Source organism: Prionailurus bengalensis, chromosome A2, assembly GCF_016509475.1.
Source record: "Prionailurus bengalensis isolate Pbe53 chromosome A2, Fcat_Pben_1.1_paternal_pri, whole genome shotgun sequence".
NCBI classification, from domain to species: domain Eukaryota; kingdom Metazoa; phylum Chordata; class Mammalia; order Carnivora; family Felidae; genus Prionailurus; species Prionailurus bengalensis.
This window is the reverse complement of record NC_057348.1, coordinates 151,858,113-151,879,334: the sequence shown is the minus strand read 5'-3', so window position 1 is coordinate 151,879,334 and position 21,222 is coordinate 151,858,113. Positions and strand designations below refer to the sequence as shown.

Sequence of the window (21,222 nt, the reverse complement as noted above, 5' to 3'; positions counted from 1 at the left end):
ACCAGTAAGGAAAGTAGGTAAAGCAGAGCTGCTCTAGCCAAAGCAGAGATAAAGGTGAGGGACACGGGAGGCTTTCGACAGACCTGCCCAGGACCCCCTTCATGCCCTGCAGCAGCCCTTGATGGCTCCCTGTGGAAACACCAGTGCTCTAAAAATCACTGCTGTAGCCCAACTTTGTTTTTCTGATGAAAACCAGAGGGCTGTGTGTGTGTGTGTGTGTGTGTGTGTGTGTGTATGAAGTCTTTGAGTCTTAGTTCTTAACTCTTAGTACCTTTGTAATAAACACCCCACAGTGAACTAAAGTCCCTAAAAATTTCTATAAACTGATACAACAGCAACAAACACAGCCAAGAGGAATCACGTCAGGAGTATCTGGATGAACGGTTGAGAGCAGTGTCTGACCCCTGGTGGTAACCTACAGTTTTAGCCACGTTTGTACAACAAGCAACCTTTCCTTTTCTCCCTGATCGTCCCTTGCTTCTCTTCTCCAGAATGAATGACTCTCTGTCTTCCTCTCTCCCGGCTCCCAAGATGTACTCATTTTCTCACCCTCCTTTTGAGGCCCATCTTTGTTGCTTTCTACCCTATACTCGACATTCTAATTACTTTTTGCCGCTGAATGTATTACACACATCTTCACACATTTTGCTTGTGTGGTTTCTTCTGCCTGAAGTTCCCTTCTTTCCCTCCTTTCTTAAGAGGCTTCAACTTTCTTTTTTTTTTTCAAGAAACAGACAAAAATGCCCCGACTCTTCTAACTCATTCTGACTTGCCGAGCAACATTACCACTTGGGCATGTGCACTCAGGTAACACTGTGTGTGTAATTTTTCCGTAATATTTACCACAGAGAATCTTTGCACTCATTTATCTCTCTTTTCTCCCATTAGAGCTCTTTGAGAGGGAGGCCTGTATCATGTTCGTTTTCCATTTTCCCATCCCCAGCAGAGACCTGGCCCTTAGCAGGTCCTCTACAAATTGGTGAATAGATGTCTAAGGAAAATGTCCTTAAATATCACACGTCTCCAGTAGGTGCCACCACGCCATAAAAATATTTGGGCCTGACGTTTCCCTATATTTGACGCATTGAGTTATACAAAATTAAATGAATGCCCTACTTTATCAACCTGATAGGCACTTAGTTAAAATCAAAGGTGGGATGCTGTTGAATTTATTTCTGTGCTGTGAACAGAGTATACCTGAGGTTATGCCTGCATGTGCTTGGGACACAATCTTTTCAAGGCTTAGTGTTTAAATAAGGCAGCTTAACAAGGCCAAAATGAAGGGCTGATTTGGTAACAGATTTCATTATAAGCATAATGCCTATTTATGTGAGACTTTAGGAATCTGAGGCCGTGATCAAACCATTCGAGGATAAATCAATAGGATGGTTTTGGAAGAGTTAGTGAAAATAAGGAAAAGGAACCTATAAGTAAGGAAAAATAAAATTGAAACTACTAAATTCCCCATAGAAACAAATAGCTCGCAAATGTAGAAGGTAGAAAAAATGACCATGATTAAGTACATGCATAATGTGGAAAGATAAAATTACTGTGACAGACTTGTCGAACTGACCGTTTGTAACCTTAGAAGAAAACTACCTCTCTAAATACTCAGCATTTCGTAAGCAAGGCGGAGCAAGCTGACTTAAATTAAAAATAATGAACTCCAAAATCAAGGGTCTTTAGCTCTTTAAAAAAAATGCCTGAATTAAAATGTATTTTAGTTACCCTTGCATCTAGATAACACCCAGCGCTCAGCACGTCCCCCCGGGGATGACTTTCCATTTCTGTCTGCTTTCCCACTTCCAATCTTCAATATGATTTTTTCAAAAATTAAATTCAAGTTAGCATACAGTGTAGTGTTCGTTTCAGGCGTAGAATTTAGTGATTCATCACTTACATATAACACCCAGGGCTCAATCCCAACAAGGGCCCTCCTTAATGCCCATCACCCACTTTCCCCACCCCCATCAACCCTCAGTTTTCTGTATTTAAGAGTTTCTTATGGTTTGTCTCCCTCTCTGTTTTTACCTTATTTTTCCTTCCCTTCCCCTAAGTTCATCTGTTGTGTTTCTCCAATTCCACATATGAGTGAAATCATGTATCTTTCTCTGACTGACTTATTTCAGTTAGCATAATACCCTCTAGTTCCATCCATGATGTTGCAAAAGGCAAGATTTCATTCTTTTTTCATCACCCAGTAGTACTCCATTGTATATGTATACACACACACACACACACACACACACACACACACACACACATATATATATACACATACATACATACACAACACATCTTCTTTATCCATTCATCAGTCGGCGGACATTTGGGTTCTTTCCATAATTTGGCTATTGTTGATAGGCACTGCTATAGACACTGGAGTGCATGTGACCCTTCAAGTCAGCATTTTATATCCTTTGGGTAAATACCTAGTAGTTCAGTTGCTGGGTCATAGGGTGGTTCTATTTGTACTTTTTTTGAGGAACCTCCATACTGTTTTCCACAGTGGCTGCACCAGTTTGCATTCCCACCAACAGTACAAAAGGGTTCCCTTCTCTCCTCATCCTTGCCAATATCTGTTGTTTCCCAAGTTGTTAATTTTAGCCATTCTGGCAGGTGTGAGGTGGTATCTCATTGTGGTTTCTAATAGGACCTCACAAGGCTCATGGCTTGTATTGTTGGCAGCTTTCTGAAGATGAGAATTTACTTCCTGGCTGGTGTTTGGGAGCCAGTCAACTAGCTAGTGAGGAACCTTAGGAACCCCTGTTGACTTCTTAGTGTCTGCCTTTCAGGACAGTTTTTTATTCTCTACTTGGCTCTGTGCGTTACAATTATAGTGTATGTTTTTACTTTGTTTTGCTTTTTTAAGAAAGAAATAACTATAAGAGAGAGTCAGTGGCTAGTAATGATAACAAAAGAAGAGAAATCAAAGGCCTTAAAAATGATTGGTTACTAAATATAATGGTGTAGTGGGCACATGTAATTTTTTCAGTTTTATATGCTACAGTTTATAGAGTCGGTAATATGCCGCTATATTCAGGGGGTGCAAATGAGTAGAGTCTACGGAATGGACGTAGCACAGGAAACTCCAACGATAAAGAAGATGATGTTGCCTCAACGAAGTCTTCATTGAAGGTGAAATCCCTTATGCTAAACCTCGGGAGGTGATAAGAGTTTGCCAGGTAGAGAGATTTGGGGAAGAACTTCCATTTGCAATGGGATAGCATGAGCAAAAGATCAGTTGATTGGAACACAATGTTCCTGTGTTCAGAGAGTTATAAGTACTTGTTCCTGGCTAAAGACACGTGGCAGTTTTCACGCATAATCACTAATCTCAAACATGGTGGGACAGACTTTATATCCATGTCTGCAGCTAAAGAAAATAAGTTCCAGAGAAATTAAATGTATTGCTTCATTACCTAGCCCAAGTTGGGATTCAGCCTCAGTTCTGACCTACTGTAAAACTCTTACTTGTTCCTTTGTGTCAAGTTGGAACAGATACAAAAAAAAATTAAGAGGAAACTAGAGCATTTTAAAATTCTAAAAGTCGATCTCCCAGCTACTTTTGATTGTAACAAATGAAAGCAGTAAAGGAATAACACAACCAACCCAAGTCCCTTTTGAACTCATGTGGCTCCACAAGATAATTGAATAAACACACCTTCACATCACTATCATATTATAAAGGGTATCCAAACTGATTTCCATTGAATACTTGCTTCATTTGATTTCTTTTTTCCGTTCTCATTCCTGAATGTTTCTGTGTATGTAGATTTGAATTTGAAGTAGAAAGCCATTTTCTTTTTTTTTTTTTTAATGTTTATTTATTTTTGAGACAGAGAGAGACAGAACATGAATGGGGGAGGGTCAGAGAGAGAGGAAGACACAGAATCCGAAGCAGGCTCTGAGCTGTCAGCACAGAGCCCGACGCGGGGCTCAAACTCACGGACCATGAGATCATGACCTGAGCCGAAGTCGGACGCTTAACCAATTGAGCCACCCAGGCGCCCCTAGAAAGCCATTTTCAAGAAGCCTACACATCCTTGTAAACATTTATAGGAGTCAGAGGTGAAAGGGCTACATGGTTTGAGTCAAAATGGGTTTCCTACTATATTACCAACTCAGAAGACATGAGCAAAGAACACTATGGGACATCATATTTAAATTAAATAATCAGTGGTCATTATTTTTCTTGGGAAAGGTCAATATTCCTTAAAGCTATGATTTGGGGGGCACCTGGTTGGCTCAGTCGGTTAAGCATCCGACGTCAGCTCAGGTCAGGGTCTCGTGGTTCGTGAGTTCAAGCCCCGTGTGGGGCTCTGTGATGACAGCTCAGAGCCTGGAGCCTGCTTCACATTCTGTCTCTCTTTCTCTCCCTCTCCCCTGCTGATGCCCTGTCTCTCTCAAGAATAAATAAATAAATTTTTAAAAATTAAAAAAAAACCCTATGATTTGGTTTTATTTTTTAATTGAGACTAGATATTAATACAGATTATAAGATGGTAAGATTTCAGGTTTGACTGGGCTGATGACTAGCAAGTCAATAGGAGGGAGAAATTGTTGGTTGTTGGTCAGACCTTAAGCGGATCCTGAGATTGTAGCAGAGTGGAGAGAACGAGGTCGACTGGGAGGAGTGGATGGCTAATTATTGACTTCCAGAAGAATTATAAAAGCTTGGAGGCGAAAAGAAGACAATTCCACGTGAGAATACAAGAAGGGATAGTCAAAGTGCTATGGAGGGGGCCATGAGGCAAAATATTTATCAATAAGAGATACAATATTCCTCTGGTTCTTTTTCAGTCATACGGAAGAAGCCATCTGTAACCACCCTGCCTCTTCAACTTACTCTTGGTCCCGTCACCTTTTCACTTTGTTCATAAAATTGACTGTGTCAGAAATTATCTCATTTATGAATTTATTTACTTAGCTGTTTATTTGTTATTCTATGACTCTGCCCACTAAATGTAAGCACCACACGGTCAGCACTCTAGTTCATGTTGATTCCTTGTCCCCACCCCCCCCCCCGCCCTGCCCCACAGGGAACACTTTCTGCTACAAAGGATGCAACTCTTATATACACAGTTTGTGAATAATTGAGTACATTAATACACCATTTGTGACATTTCAAATATTAATATTAACATTAGTCAATATTTATAAAGTACTTGAAACAGGTCCTTGCACATAGTACAATGAGTGTTTGTTATCTAAGTGAATATCTTCCTGACTAATATGAACTAACCAATCTCCCTGAAACTAAATTAAAATCCCTTCTGATAAATAAGATAGACATTGAATTTTATATTCAGATCATCGGGACCACGATTAATAGTTAATGCTCCTTAGCAGAATTCCTGACTGTAAGTGGTTTTGTTTGATTTTAGGGAACTTATGGGAAATTAAGTCTTTGGCCTTAACTGAATCCCTGTCTTTGTTTATACCCAAGAAAGAGAAATGCAAAATAGTTGTCTTTCCCTTATACTTCGTGATGTATTGTAGTTCTTTTTTTTTTAATGTTTATTTATTTATTTTGAGAAAGAGAGCGTACACATGGCAGAGAGAGAGGGAGAGAGAATCCCAGGAGGCTTGGTGCTGCAGAGCCTGACGGGGGGCTTGATCTCACAGACGATGAGATGATGACCTGAGCCAAAATCAAGAGCCAGGTGCTTAAGTGAGCCACCCAGGCACCTCGCTCAACATTTTGTAGTTCTTGTCAGAACGTATTAAACTATAATTGGCTGTTTGACAGTGTAAACTTTCTTGGAGTGCAGGCTTCGTGAGAACGAGCGAAAGCTTCTCGCTGGTCATTGTTATATACTGAGAATATAGCACAATGGCTGGAGTAAGGTAGGTGTCCCAAAATGTTTAATGAAATACTGTGCTAATGGGGAGAGGAAGGAGGTATCCTTTTAGAATCCATCTGAATCCTCACATCAAGACAGATCGGCCAGCTTGATAGATACCCAAACTACAACCTATGGACAAAGTTGAAGTGCCTGGTTCTTGTAAAAAGTGAAAAGCAAGAAAAGGAAAAAGGGGCTGGAGGAGAATCCTATATAATGAAAGCAATTTAAAAGACATCAGTTTTTAAAAGTAGACGTGTCTAAGGAAGCTCGCTTGAATAAAACCCTCAAGAAGTGCAAAGACGGAATTACTGTATGTTAGCGTTGGTACGGAGCCGTCGTGGGGATGGGGATATGGTAGAAAGCCTTTGGGTATGAGTGGAAAATTAATTTATCTTATTCACTAAGTTGTATACTTTGTGTAGTTGTCTGTATCTTCTGCTTTATTTTACAATAAAAAGGTCAAAAAATTACCATGTCACAGGAGCTTAGGCAAATAGATCACAAAATGTCTAGAAAGGTCTAGTGATACGTAATATATGCTGCAGAAGCATTACAAATCATCCACTGATTACTCTCGTATGTGTGACGCTGCTCTAGATTCTGGCTGTTGTCTCCAGCCCGATTTCTTCAGTAAATCTCAGATCCCCTGGCTTAGACAGAGGACTGAGAAATCTGTTTAGCATGAATATTAATTCCTCTGTTGGATGCCATGTTTTGGTGATATTTTTCACCAGCAAACTGTTTACTGTGTGGCTCCTGTGGGTTGGGGCCGTGGCCTAGGTGTTTGAAAAAAAAAGAGGGGGTTGGAATGATTCCTCTGCACAAAGGGCATATAAAGTACAGTTACAAAGTGAGATTCCCCCCCCCCCCCCCCATTTCATACACATTAAATTTCATTGACATGTTCCTTAATTCTCAACATGGAACCTCTGGACTTCCACAAACTTCAAAAAAAAAAATTTTACGGGGCATAAATGTCTTTGAATGTATTTTAACCTAAGAAGTCAAAGGCAGAATGAATTTGTGCCCTGATAATGCTGAACAAGTCTTTAGTTGACATGAATCAAATCGTATCGGTCTCTTTTTTTTGTTTTTCTTTTTTTTTTTTGGTCTTTTGCTTTTGAATAATATTAGATAGTTTAAAGTGTGATACCTGTTATTTCTCAATAAAAAGAAATACAGTTTTGCAATGTATACAAATAGGGAATCAGTATGTTGTACATCTAAAACTAATATAATGCTATATGTCCATATCCCTCAGTTGAAAAAGTTAGAAGTATTTCCTTGTAGTAAGTAATAAGAGTGTAGGGGTGAATTAACTTTACTGAGCAACTAATAAGCCATTTCTTAATGTTGTAGGGTTAGCTCTATGTCTACATCTTGCGTTTTCATGGCAAGCCTCTCAAGTAGTTGCTATGTTGTTCCAGTGGTTGGGATTTGCCCGGGAACATTCCCAAAATTAGGTGGTGGAGCTGAAGTGTGAGCCAGAGCTTCTGTCTCCAGGTCCCACGTTGGTCCTTCCAGCCAGATCACTAAGGGGCAGATTCCAGCATCCTTGTCTTGTGTTTACACCAGACGTCGATAGCCTTTTAAAATTCTAGATCCTATTAAAATGCTAACAGAGGAGGAGCCCTCTTTTTCATTCTCATCAGCTCTTTCTCTAGGGAAGAGCTGAGGATTTAATAAACTAACACCTTTCCTTTGAGTTGGTTTCTTTAACTTTCATTTCCTTTCATCTCTGAGCTTTAGATGTATTAGTGATTGAGATTAACTCAACAATAATTTCCAGACCTCACCATCCCTCTATGGCAGTCTTTCACTTTACCGTTAAACCCTATGAAATTAAATCTGTCCGGGTAAGTCCAACGAAAGATGCCAGTAAGAGGAGGTGAAAACAAGGAAAAGATTCAAAAGAACGGCTGATTTAGCAGGCTGCCGCCTTCCATTGTTTTATTTCCCTCAGAGAAAAAAAAAAAAAAAAAAAGCTGTGATCAATGCCCTTGCCTCTGCCCAGCTAGCGCCCTGCTGAAGAGCGGATGGGGTTAAACATATACAGGGAGAACTTTTGCCTTTACTTGATGCTAAGGACAAATAAACCATCAGCCATGCAAATACCACAAGCAGGGGAACTGTTAGCCATACATGTACTAATTACTCAAGTACTGACTACAGCAGCAGGCGGCAGCATGCTAATTGGGTATTGTTTGGGAACACTTGAATTTGGGGATCGCTTTAATCCTTTTCTAAACCCCCTTACTCTCTTAATCTTTACTCATTTTCTCCGGCCAGAAAAAATCTAAGCTATCAAAATATAGGCTCAGGCAGCATAGTAAGCAAAACAGGAGGAGGAGGGGAAGTGAGAAGAAGAAAGATATTTTCCAACTCAAACCTAGTGCTGATCACATTTCCTGTACACAGGTCATTTTCTGTACACATGGACTTGTGTGCATTTTTCCTTCGTGCACCTAAGAAAGCTGAGATTCGCCATTTACCCGTTTCTTAAGATTCTGAATTGTCCTGCATTAATATCAGAAGCAGAGAAGGTACATTTCCATTTTAAGTCTCCAGCTCTCATCCCGTTCCTAACTCTCCTTCCTTCCTCTCAGCCCATACAACGGGTGAGCCAACTAAGACCCCTGGTGACTCAAAACAATCTTACAGTTAGGAAATTCTGGTCTGTGTGGGACTTTTGCCCTTGAAATTAAGTGATTTAACCTGCTGAAGAGAAAGCTTTTTGAAAATAAATATAAAAGTAAGAACTTAGCAATGTAAAACTAGGAATGCCAAGGTTACAATTAGCCAGTATCAGCACCTTTCTATTAATAACTGTCTGCCTGTGTTAGTCATGGAAGGAAGCATCCTTTCTATTTCTGCCAGCTGGCCATGGTTCTTCAGGGGGTTCCTAAGGCTCCTGTCCTCTCCTCCCGCCGTATGTATGACAAGGCTATAAAATGATCAGCCCATTGTGTGGCCAGAAAGCTCACTCGCGAACTGTGCTTTCTCAGTGGGAATTTCTGAATTTTCGCATGACTCTAATTCAGTCTAAATGCTTCAGGTATCTGTAGATCATCATTGAACATAAAGGCAAATTCTAACTTGGAAAGAAATACATCAAAAGTTCTGAAGGTAAAAGTTAATTTACCCTCTAAGAAAACTCCAGTGAAATCTCTCTGCGTCCAAAGTGGCGAAGTCACTGTGAGCAGGTTCTTGCACAGCCTTTGGAGAAAACAACAGAAGACCTCCACTTTGATTCACTTTGCACCTAACAACTTTACGTGATATTCAAATATATGATAATGTATAGCAGCATGGATGCACAGGGCGGTCAACTCCAGGAAGCCTTGCCAGCCAGTAAGTCTAGACTGGCTCTTCAAATCATTCGTGCCCAACGGAAGGCACAGGAAAAGTCTCAGAATCAATAGGAACGTTTCTGAGTGACCAGCAGTGAGGTACAGTTATAAAAATTTAGCGTTAGGAGGATGAACAAAGCATCTAGGATTAGATTTTAGTAAGTGATGAGGATGGCGAGTAGCTAATTAGGAGTTAAGAGTCAGTGAAAGGACCAAATGATCAAACTGTTCATTTTAATTGGTAAATGAAATACGCTTCATTCATATGATAGAGTCCCAAGTCATCGATTGAAAAAGAAATACTAATAAAGGGTAGCATTCCAATATCACAGAAAGGGAGACAGATTCACTGACAAGGATATCATCTCACAGATGATTTTGAATGAGAAATTGCAGAACAGAATGATCTCAATCCTGTGTGTGTATGTGTGTGTGTGTGTGTGTGTGTGTATAGGTTTTATTGTTCACACTCAAAGAAATGTAAAAATCACTCTTCTAGAAAAACAAAATGCTCAGAGCTAATAACCATGGGTGACCATGTTGACAATTGGCTGTCACAAGTGACTTCAAGTTCCAGGGGAGCCTTTCTAATGTTATTCTGAGATTTTTGATTCATACCAAATGTGGAGAATTTCAAATTACAACCAGTGTAATCTCTTCATTAAATCCTAGAATTTAGATGACTTTTCGATTTTATGTGAGCTTGTAAGTGTGTTTGAAATGAATCAAAGTATGCTGGCTCTACCTCTGTCTTGTGCTGCACTCTTTGGTAGACCAATGAATAATGGAACAGCGATGATGAAATAATCATGGGAAACTAAAAAATAAGATATTGCTCATTATGACACATACCCATCTAAAGATAAAGGCAAACCATATACTGGCACAGATAATCCGTTAATTGTGTCCATTCAAATTACCCATGTGGACTACAACACCGTGGTTGTTTCTAGGAATCCTGCGTAGTTATGAAGAAGACTATAGTTATTGGCATTACCATATGTCACCATCAGCGAGATTAACTGCGGGAGTCTAGTCAAAAAACATGCCATGAAAATTCTTTGGCTTCCGTAATTCTCGAGTCGTGCTTAGCAAATGATTGGGTGTGAAGTTCTTACGTGGAGAAGTGTTGTTATTTTTGTCAGTGGATACCTGACTAATTGCAGAAAAACACTTCGTTGACTGACGGAGGGAAAAGATAGAATTTTGCCCAAGAGCAATGATGCAAATCTCCCTAAAATCTAACATCCTAGAAATGGAAAATGGAGCCCTGCAGTAAGGAGTTCCACAAGCCTTTCTCTCTGCCTTAGGTTGACACCACCTTCTTCTGTGTCTCTGTTTATTCCTAGAATGCAGTCCCAACAGTACCTGCAGCAGCGTCGAAAATTTGCAGCTGCCTTCCTGGCATTCATTTTCATTTTGGCAGCCGTGGACACGGCTGAAGCAGGGAAGAAAGAGAAACCAGGTAAGCAGTAGGGTTACGAAGGCAAGACTGTTTATGGATTAACATCCATCTGATCCAACTTCCTGGCTTTTGTCCTCCCTCACTCCCTTCCTTCTTTCCAAGTATTTAGAAGAACCTAAGGGACACCCCCACCCCCATTGATCTCCCCTCCACCAGTCCTAAAATATAGATGATGATTATTAACATAATGATCATATTAGTAGCTACTCTGTACGGAACACTGACCAGCAAGTAGGTGTTTTATTTATGTTGCCTCTCTCCCTCAAAGAGAGTCCTGCAAGGAATTTTTGTTGTATGTTATCTTAATAAAGGGGGAAACTGAAGCTCAGAGCAGTATAGCACCTTTTCTATGTCACTTCCAGTGTCAAAAATAGCAGGCTGTAGGGCTGGGAGTCTGTTTAGGTCTGTGATCCACCTCATTCATCTTACATTATTCCATCTCTACGACAGAGAAAGGAACATTGACTTGCCTTACAAGTCATTGACTAGCCTTACAAATGGCTAATCTGACAGCCATTACTTCTAACAAAATGTTTCCTGATTTTTTCGTTTCGCTGTTTTTGACCGTCCTTTACAGAAGTGTTTGCTTCTAAAAGGAGCTGTCATCAAATCACTTGTATAGTCCCTAGCACATGGTAAGAGTTCAGTTAACGTTCTGTCTCTTTCAGTTTTCCTTGTCCCTTCTCTGGATCATTCATTGAGCCAATCATCTGGCTAAGATGTATCAAGTTGCCAGTATTTACTGGACAGCGAAGAAGGAGGTAGAAAGCACAGACCTCACAACCTCACGCCCTGGAATGAGCTTTGTTAGAGGAATCAGGGTTTTCCAGGTGTTGACTGTTCTTCCTTCCTTCCTTCCTCCCTCCCTCCCTCCCTCCCTCCCTCCCTTCCTTCCTTCCTTCCAGAAAAAAAAGTGAAGAAGTCTGACTGTGGAGAATGGCAGTGGAGTGTGTGTGTGCCCACCAGCGGGGACTGTGGGCTGGGCACCCGAGAGGGCACCCGGACTGGAGCTGAGTGTAAGCAAACCATGAAGACCCAGAGATGTAAGATCCCCTGCAACTGGAAAAAGCAATTTGGAGGTAAGTCCCACTCCTGTTGTCCTGTTGATTAAATCGTGTGCTCTGCGATAATGCTTGCATTTTTTCCCTCAGATATTTTTTGGGTTTTTTTTTTTTTTGAGGTTGACTGCTATTTATTTATTTATTTATTTATTTATTTATTTATTTATTTCGAGTAGCACTCCCCACCTCCATCACCTGTGACAACTAAAAATGTCTCAGGTATTGCCAGATGACCCTTGGGGTCAAAACAGTCCCAGATCAAGAACCACTGCTGTACCAGTCAGGACGTAAACTATATACGCTTGACCCCTCCTAAGGGTGCATCGATCTCTCTTCTTTCCGCTTCTTCTTTGATTTCCCATTCCTTTTTCCTTCCTTCCTGCTTCTCTTGTTTATTCTCCTCCTTCTCCAGACCGCTTTCTGTGACTTTCAGGCCTCCTCTCCGTTTCCATCTTTCCCCACCATCCACAGTGATTAATAGACTGACTTCTCAATTCCAGCAAGACTGTTTATAGTCACTTTTCACAGACTTTTCTCTCATTGACTATTGCCATGCTCCTGCTGGCCTCATCTGCCTATTTGGGAAGGAGTCCTTCAATACTTCCAACCTTTTTTTGTTTGTTTGTTTTAGAGATCATGAACAGGGGAGAGGGGCAGGAGGGAGAGAGGAGAGAGGACAGAGAGAGAGAGAGAGAGAGACACTTAAGCAGGCCCCAAGCTCAGCACGGTGCTAAAGCAGGGCTCAATCCCATGACCCTGAGATCGTGACCTGAGCCAAAATCAAGAGTCGGACGCTCAACTGACTGAGCCACCCAGGCACCTCAACACTTCCAACTTTTAAACCCACTATTGAACGTCCAGATTACCTGTTTCTTCCACATTCCAGACTTTCTGTCTCTCTTGGCCATGGTAGTTCACAATGCCCCAAATGTTCTTACTCTTTTCGAAAATGTATTCTGACCTGTAAGTCAGTGAAGAAGGACAATGGGTATATTCACTGTATTTTTTTTCTTTCTCTATAACCTTTGGGGTACTTTTTATGAATGGTGGTAACTTCTATAAGGCCACTGTGAAATTCAGATACATTTGGTCTTACATATACATGGGTCCCCTAAAGACCCTACGGAGAATTTTTAAAAGTATGTCTTAAAGAACGTATACCTAGACTTTATAAAGAACTCTCAAAACTAAGAATCCAACTAGAAGGTGGGTAAAAGATAGGGGCAAACATTTTGCCATAGGCAAAATACAAGTGGCAAATAAACAACTGAAAAAAGTGTTGAACTTCTTTTCCCTGTTAGGGAAAAGGAAGTGAAAACCAGTGAGATGTCACTGTATACTATGCATCCATCAGAATAACTAAAATTACAAATAACACCAAAGGCTAGAGACGATGTTGGGAAACTAGATCACTCATACTTTGCCGATGGAAATGTAAAACGGTATAGCCACATTAAAAAAAAAAAAAAGGATGGTAGTCTTGTTATAAGACCAAACATCTGTTTACCATACAATGCAGGCTTCACTTTTGGCCATTTACCCTAGAAGAATGAAAACTTCCATTGCTATAAAACTCTGTACACGGATAGTAAAGAGCAGCTTTATTTATGACAGCTAAAACCTGGAAACAACCCAGATTTCCTTCAACGGGTGAGTGCTGAAACCGTAATACATTTCCATCCCACCATGGGATACTACCCGGCAATAAAGAGAAACTCACTGTTGAAACACACAACTTGGATGGACACCCAGGAAATTATGCTGCGTGAAAAAAGCCGATCTCAAAAGGTTACCTACTGTATGATTCTATTTACATAACGTGTTTGTTTGTTTGTTTGTTTAGAGTGAGAGGCAGGGCAGAGGGGAGGAGGGGGAGAGAGGAAATTTTAAGCGGGCTCCATGCTCAGTGCAGAGTCTGACAGGAGGCTCGATCCTACAACCCTGGGAACATGACCTGAGCCAATATCAAGTCGGACGCTCAACCAACTGAGCCACCCAGGTGCCCCTACGTAACGTTCTTAACATGACAAAATGATAGCCATGGAGAATGGATGAGTGATTGCCAGGGGTTAAGGAGATCGAGAAGGGAGGAAGATGCCTAGGCTAAGGCTAGGAAAGGATTCACCCGAAGGACTCCTGTGTTGGAGCTCTTTTGTATGTTAATGGTATTGATATTCACTCATATCTGCACATGTGGCCAAGTCACAGGGAACTAAATGTGTGCACACATGCATATACACAAATAAGTGCACATGAAATTGGCAGGGCCTGAATAACTTTTGTGGAATGTATCCCTGTTCGTTTCCTGGTTGCACCAGCAGGCTCTGGTTATGTAAGCTCATCACAATTGAGGGAAATTGGCTGAAGGATCTAGGGATCTTTCTATATTACTTCTTGCAACTGCATGTGAATCTACAATCCTCTCACTGCAGAAAGTGAAAAACAAAGGTGTGCCTACTTCTCTGGCACTCCTAGAGGAGCTCAAAGATTTCTGTTTGGTCCTACCCTGCCTTTAGCGGAGTGCAAATACCAGTTCCAGGCCTGGGGAGAATGTGACCTGAATACTGCCTTGAAGACCAGGACCGGAAGTCTGAAGCGAGCCCTCCACAATGCCGACTGCCAGAAGACAGTCACTATCTCCAAGCCCTGTGGCAAGCTGACTAAGCCCAAACCTCAAGGTAGGTCCCTGTCGTCATGCCCTACTTGTCATAGGCGCACACACTGATGGACTCCGGCAGGATCCTCAGATGTGGAAACTCCGATTTTCGGAAGGGGGATCTTAGGCGAATTACCTTCATAGATTGAAAACACGCTGTATATGGAGTGTCACGCCAGTGCTTTTCGGCAGGCAGCTGAGTTCAAATTGGAGTCCTTTGCACAGAAGGGGAGTGGGGGCTGGGATGGGAACAGGCTCCCAGCACAAATCAACAACTTAGCAGAATGGGCCAATTAAGACAGTTGTCATATGGTGACTATATATTCCAAGCCCTAAACTGGGGCTGCCTCCTGACAAGTATGAACACATTTATGAAGATCATGAAGCAGAAAATTTAAAATCAGATCTCTCCTAGATTATGCAACATACAGAGTTTTCATGAAGTCAGCTACTTTATTTTACATTTTTCCTTTCTCCGCTGCATAAGTTGATAGGTCCTATATTTCTTATCCTTCGTTCAGAGCCTTTATTTTTTTTTTTTTAGTTGGATGTTTACCACCTTACATTTATCATGGAATTTTTAAATTATGTAGAACCGTCTTCCTGTTCGCTCTCAGAAAGTTACACTCTGCTCCCATGCCGGGGAAAGTAAACCAAAACAAATATCCCAGGCGTGGTTTCGTAGAAATAGAATCCCAGCTGAGGGGGGACAAGGAGGTGTTAAACTCTCATTTCACTATGGGCTGAGCTATGCCCCTCCCCCATCAATTCAAATGTTCACGTTCTAACCCTCAGTACCCCAGAATGTGACCGTGTTAGGAGACCAGGCCTTTAAAGAGGTAAAGTTAAATGGAGATGTATGAGTGGGTCCCAGTCCAGTCTGGCATACAGAGAAAGGAGATTAGGACACAGACACATACAGAGGGAAAACCATACAAAGACACAGGGAAGAGATGGCCATCTACGAGCCAACGAGACACGTCTCGGAATAAATGAACACTGCTGACAGTCGATCTCCGACCTCTGGCCTGTAGAACTCTGAGAAAATAAATTTCTCTTGTCGAAGCTACCCACTCGGTGGTACGAGGCATGGCAGCCTTCACACATAAACACAGCATGTCTCAGGGAACTCTCAACTGTCTCCTTGGCCTCTGCCCACATTTGAGCTCTAAATGGACCTGCAGATACACACTGGTCAGATTAAATGCAAGGAGACACTCAGAAAAATGAACACGAAACCCTCATAAATGAAAATAGAAGAAAAAAATGCCTCTGGAAGTCAGGATTGACTAGCTAGCTGCGAATAGGCAGAAAGGACTCATGTTATAGGCCTTTGGTCTCTGATGGAGTTGTCCATGGACATGGTTACCCACAACTGCGGGGTGGCTGGAATCTAGGATTCAGGATGCCCCCTTTCCAGGTCATGGGAATCTGCTGGTCGCGGTGAAAGGCATGATGTGGGGCTGGAGTCAGTGTCCGAGTGTGGGTGCCAGCTTTGTAAGTGTTACTTGTCTGGAGACAACTACACAGATCTGATGAAAATTGGTGGCCATATCTATCCAGTGAGACATTTCCAAAACCAGGAGAACTCAGAGATACAGTTTTCAAATTAATTTATTTGTAAGCCAGTCCGAGAGGGGCGCCTAGGTGGCTCAGGCGCTTAAGTGTCCAACTTCTGCTCAGGTCATGATCTCACAGTTCATGAGTTGGAGCCCCATGTCAGGCTCTGTGCTGATGGCTCAGAGTCTGGAGCCGGCTTCAGATTCTCTGTCTCCCTCTCTCTCTTTCTGCCCTCCCCTGTTTGTTCTGTCTCCCTCTCTCTCTCTCAAAAATAAGTAAGCATTAAAAAAAAAAAGCCAGACAACCCAAATACTCAGCATAAATAGAGAGTGGGAAGGAAAAGGAATTAAAGAAGTCTCCATGCTATACCACAGTGGTTCTCCATCTGGCCTGAGCATTAGAATTTTCTCAGAGAACTTATAAAAATCCCAGTGCCCAGGCATAACCCAGACCAACCAGATCAGCATCACTACCTTTGAAAATTAAGATGTTCCTAAAAAGATTTCATTATCAGCCGCAATCTAGAAATACTGCGCTAATATGAAGTTCATAGAGACCACACATAGGCATGTACACAATCTGTTCTTGTTTTTTCCTCTGGGTGAGAGAAACTTCAGTTTAATAAATAGGGGAAGAAAAAATGAGAGAAGGATTAGGTGGTAGGTGGTGGGGGGGGGTGCTGGGTAGATATGGAAAATGTTGAAGAGTTTGGAATAAATTGGACAAAGTGGGGACGTGATTCAGAAAGACCCTTCAGGGTATTTGGTAATTCACTAGGTGAGGACTTCTTTTGGCTGGTGGATAGTTGACCTTTTACATTTTTACATTTTCTCATCCAGTGATACGCAATGAAGGTTAAAAGTTTGGCTCAGGCTTTCACTTTGAAAACTGGCGGTAAAAATATTTCAAGTTGGTAAACATTTAATTTGTTGACATATCAAAAATTAAGGTATATGATTAGTTGAAAATGGGATTAGCCTGAGTGAGTTATATATTTCACAGTACTATGTAAAGCCCAACACTGATGTGCAAAGGTGACTCGCAAATGGAAGAATACACGTTCTAGAGCATGATTTCTTCTTCCTATAATTTTAATTCCAGTTCAGTTAATATACCATGTTCTGTTAGTTTCGGGTGTACCGTATAGTGATTCAACACTTCCATACATTACCCAATGCTAATGTAATCGCACTCCTTAATCCCCATCGCCTGTGTCACCTTCCCCACACCCCCCCACCCCCACCCCCACCCCCACCTCCACCTTCCTCTCTGGTAACCACCAGTTTGTTGCCTACATTTCAGAGTGGTTTTTGGTTTGTCTCTTTTGTTTCTTTGCTTGTTTTCTTTCTTAAAGTCCACATATAAGTGAAATCATATGGCATTTGTCTTTTCTCTGACTTCTTTTGCTTAGCATAATGCTCTCTGGCTCCATCTTGCAAATAGCAAGATTCCATTCTTTTTTTATGGCTGAAAAATAATCCGCTGTATATATTCACCACCTCTTTTTTTTTTATCTACTCATCAATCGATGGACATTGGTTTGCTTCCATATCTTGGCTATTGTAGATAATGCTACTATCTATATACACGTAGGGGTGCATATTTCCCTTTAAACCAGTGTTTTTGTACTCTGGGTAAATACCTAGTAGTGTAATTACTGGATCAAAGGGTAATAGTATTTGTAAGTTTTTGAGGAATCTCCATATTGTTTTCCACAGTGGCTGCACCAGTTTGCATTCCCACCAAGAGTGCAAAAGGGTTCCTTCTTCACGTCCTCACCAACACTTGTTATTTCTTGTGTTTTTGATTTTAGCCATTCTGACAGGTGTGAGGTGATGAGGACTCATTGTGGTTTTGATTTCCACTTCCCCGAAGATGAGTGGTGTTGAGCATTTTTCATGTGTCTGTTGGCCTCTTTGGAGAGGCCAACCATGTCTTCTTTGTCTTCTTTGGAAACATGTCTGTTCATGGGTTCTGTCCATTTTTAATTGGATTATTTGTTTGTTGGGTGTTGAGGTGTGTAAGTTCCTTTTTGGATACTAACCCTTTATTGGATATGTCATTGACAAATATCTTCTGCCATTCAGTGGGTTGTCTTTTAGTCTTGTTGACTGTTTCCTTTACTGTGCAAAAGCTTTTCATTTTGATGTCGTCCCAGTAGTGTATTTTTGCTTTTGTGTCCCTTGCCTCCGGAGACGTATCTAGAAAAATGTTGTTACGGCTGATGTCAGAGAAATGACTGGGCTCTCTAGAACATTATTTCTATAACTGTTCTGGTACACATCTACCAGAGTATAACTTTCAGGAGGACAGGGACCTGACCGGTTTTGTTCTCTACTGTATCCCTTTTGCCTAGAACAAGGAGTAGGACATAGTAGGTGCTGATTAAATATGTGTATAACAGATAAATGTTAGAAGCAAAAAAAAAAGGTTTCACACATTAAACTTACAAATGTGGAAGCTGCAGTAAAGAAGTTATTTACGTAATATTTTCATTAAGTTATACAATTATAGGGGCGCCTGGGTGGCGCAGTCAGTTAAGCGTCCAACTTCAGCCAGGTCACGATCTCGCGGTCTGTGAGTTCGAGCCCCGCTTCAGGCTCTGGGCTGATGACTCGGAGCCTGGAGCCTGTTTCTGATTCTGTGTCTCCCTGTCTCTCTGCTCCTCCCCCATTCATGCTCTGTCTCTCTCTGTCCCAAAAATAAATAAAAAACGTTGAAAAAAATTTAAAAAAAATTTAAAAAAGTTATACAATTATAAATTATGTCCTTCCTTTCTTGAGGAAAGAATAACCCATCAGGGCTTCCTGCTATTTTAGCTCAGGACATGAACAGGAAAGAGGGAGATAGCGAACCCACTCGTTTTGAGTCAGGCACTGTGATAGGCACTTCTCATTCAGCTTCAAAGCCGTTCTGTGCAGTGCATTGTATTTATCCTACTTTAGATCTGAGAATGCACATGCCCAGAGAGGTTAAGCCACTTGCCTCACGTTTCACAGCTTCTAAGTGGTGATTCAAATTTAAAGTCAGACTGACCCCAAAGACCCAGTGCCTTTTCAACTTCACCATGCTTCCCCTGGGTATTATACATTCATTAAAACTTTGGTCATGTTAGATAAATCCCACTGTCTAGGATCATTACCTTGTCTGTTATCTGATGTAACCCTGATAGAATAAGTGAGGACAGAAAACATCAGTGATTCTTCTGAATCCACTCTGTTTAGGAATAGAATCAGCTCCATGTTTCCTTCTTTTCTGACTCCATTTTCCTCCTTTGTAGCCCAGTCACTGAACTCATAGCCAGAAAGTACTTTTTTCCCACCACTGTCTTTCTCATCAAACACATCATCGGGTTCTGGTCTTTTGTCTGCTTTTTTTTTCCCCATTGTTTTTTAAACATTTATTTATTTTTTGAGGGACAGAGACAGAGTACGAGCAGAGGAGGGGCTCCAGGCTCTGAACTGTCGGCACAGAGCCCGATGCTAGGGCTTGAACCCACGAACCATGAGATCATGACCTGAGCCAAAGTCAGATGCTTAACTGACTAAGCCACCCAGGAGCCCCTGTCTGCTTTTTAAAAAAAATCTGTTTGTTTCATAAAACTTGTTGGTTTGATTTCTGTCCTCTTCTGTTTTGGAAAATGGTAGTGGCTTGATATGCAAACTGCATGACTTTCAGTGTGGAAAACATGTTCTTTAAATTTCAGAATGGAACATAAAGGTATTGGTAAGGCTGTGATTACCAGGCATTAAACTGAGGAAACTGGAGGGTATTGTTGTGACTTGATTCCTAATAAGGCCAAAAATTTACAAGACTTGCTGGGGAGAGAGGGCCCTTAGCATCGAGAAGTGGTACCTTGAACTCTAGGAAATTACTAAATATCCCACTTGGTTTGGTTAAAAATTGCCTTAGAATTCACCACACTCCAGTCTATTGGATAGAAGTGGTTCTTCCTTTTGCTATGTCGGTATCATACAAACTCCACACTCTGGCCTTGGGACAATTTCAGTGATACTAGATAAGAAGTTAGAAACTCTTATCAAAAGATTCTCTTGTGTTGGAACCCCACTTAATCCGAGGAGAGGTTTTAGTCCTCCACTTCTGTATTTTATACCCAGAAGGAGAGAGAATATCGATATTCTTATGTAGACGTAAGAATTGAAAAGTGCATGACTAGAATATAGCTTTCTTGGGGATGGGGACAGGACTGCTCTGGGGAGGTCACTGAGTGAAAGATTATAACTGGAATCTTCTGAATTGCTGTCAGAATCGGCCAGGGATAAATTGGCGAGCAATTGTGTTGGGCACTTGAGATTTTAATTTCTTAGGAAGAGAGGTTGAGAGTATTAATTACAATTACTAATTCAAGAAACCCTGTATCTGTGAGGGTTTTTAGCCGCAGCAAGATCTCTACTGTAGCTAGTTAAGCAGGAAGGGGGTTATTCAAGGGTATTATATAGCTCACTAGAATTTCCAGAAGGGCCAGAAGATTTGAGTTGGATCCAATAATATTACAGCAGAAGGCAACAGAACTAAGAGAAATGTCTAATCATGCCAAACGTGACTGATGTCGCAGAAGCCCTGCTGCTAAAATTACCCACAGTTCAGCACATGTGCTAAGAACTGAACACTGGCAACACCATACCTGTGCCCTCAAAACTAGTTACGTCTGCTCCTTTCTTGCCCAAGTACCCAATCTCCCCAAATTTGGCCCCTTTTTTTTCTGGTTGCTGACCACTACCTCTAAGACTCAAAACGTGCCTGCTTGATGGAAACTGGGCCACGTATAAAATCCTCCTGCAAGGGACTCTGGGAAATATGTCTTTAACTTTCAAAACTCTGCCTATAAGTGTGAGAAGAGCAGCTGAAGGGGTTCTCGAGTTGGTATTGAGTGAGCAGTCGGCCAGGGAGTGTGCAGGAACGTTGGGATGTGTTGAAGTACGCGACCAAACTGAACCTAACCCTTACTCGTATTGATGACATTTCTTGGAGAAGTTGCTAAGAGTATCCTCTATTGGTACAGTTATCCCACTGTAAAGAGAGTTGGGTCTCTCCTTGTTGGAACCACCAGGAGGTGTTTTTTGTCGAGTCATTACACTCTTTTCAGTTTGAACAAAATCTGCGGGGATGACTGAGCTGTGGACAAATAATAAAAAAGTAGGAACCATGGCCAGTCTGTGCTGACAGTGCTGCTTACCTGATCAGAGCAGAGAAGCCTTCAGAGGGCAAATAACCTGTCTCTAAACCACAGTGTTTCTCAGCAGTCCCCTTGGAGAACGGG

At 41.4% G+C, this 21,222-nt stretch overlaps 1 protein-coding gene across 1 annotated transcript in view; it reads left to right on the top strand.

Annotated features, from left to right (window-relative positions):
- PTN (pleiotrophin) overlaps positions 1 to 21,222 on the top strand; it is a 102,794-nt gene that overhangs the window by 66,415 nt on the left and 15,157 nt on the right. Inside the window, exons 2-4 of the mRNA XM_043589663.1 lie at positions 10,549 to 10,664; positions 11,570 to 11,743; positions 14,242 to 14,403. Coding sequence (XP_043445598.1) covers positions 10,550 to 10,664; positions 11,570 to 11,743; positions 14,242 to 14,403 — 451 coding nt within the window. The 5' untranslated portion in view covers position 10,549. The remainder of the gene's footprint in view (positions 1 to 10,548; positions 10,665 to 11,569; positions 11,744 to 14,241; positions 14,404 to 21,222) is intronic.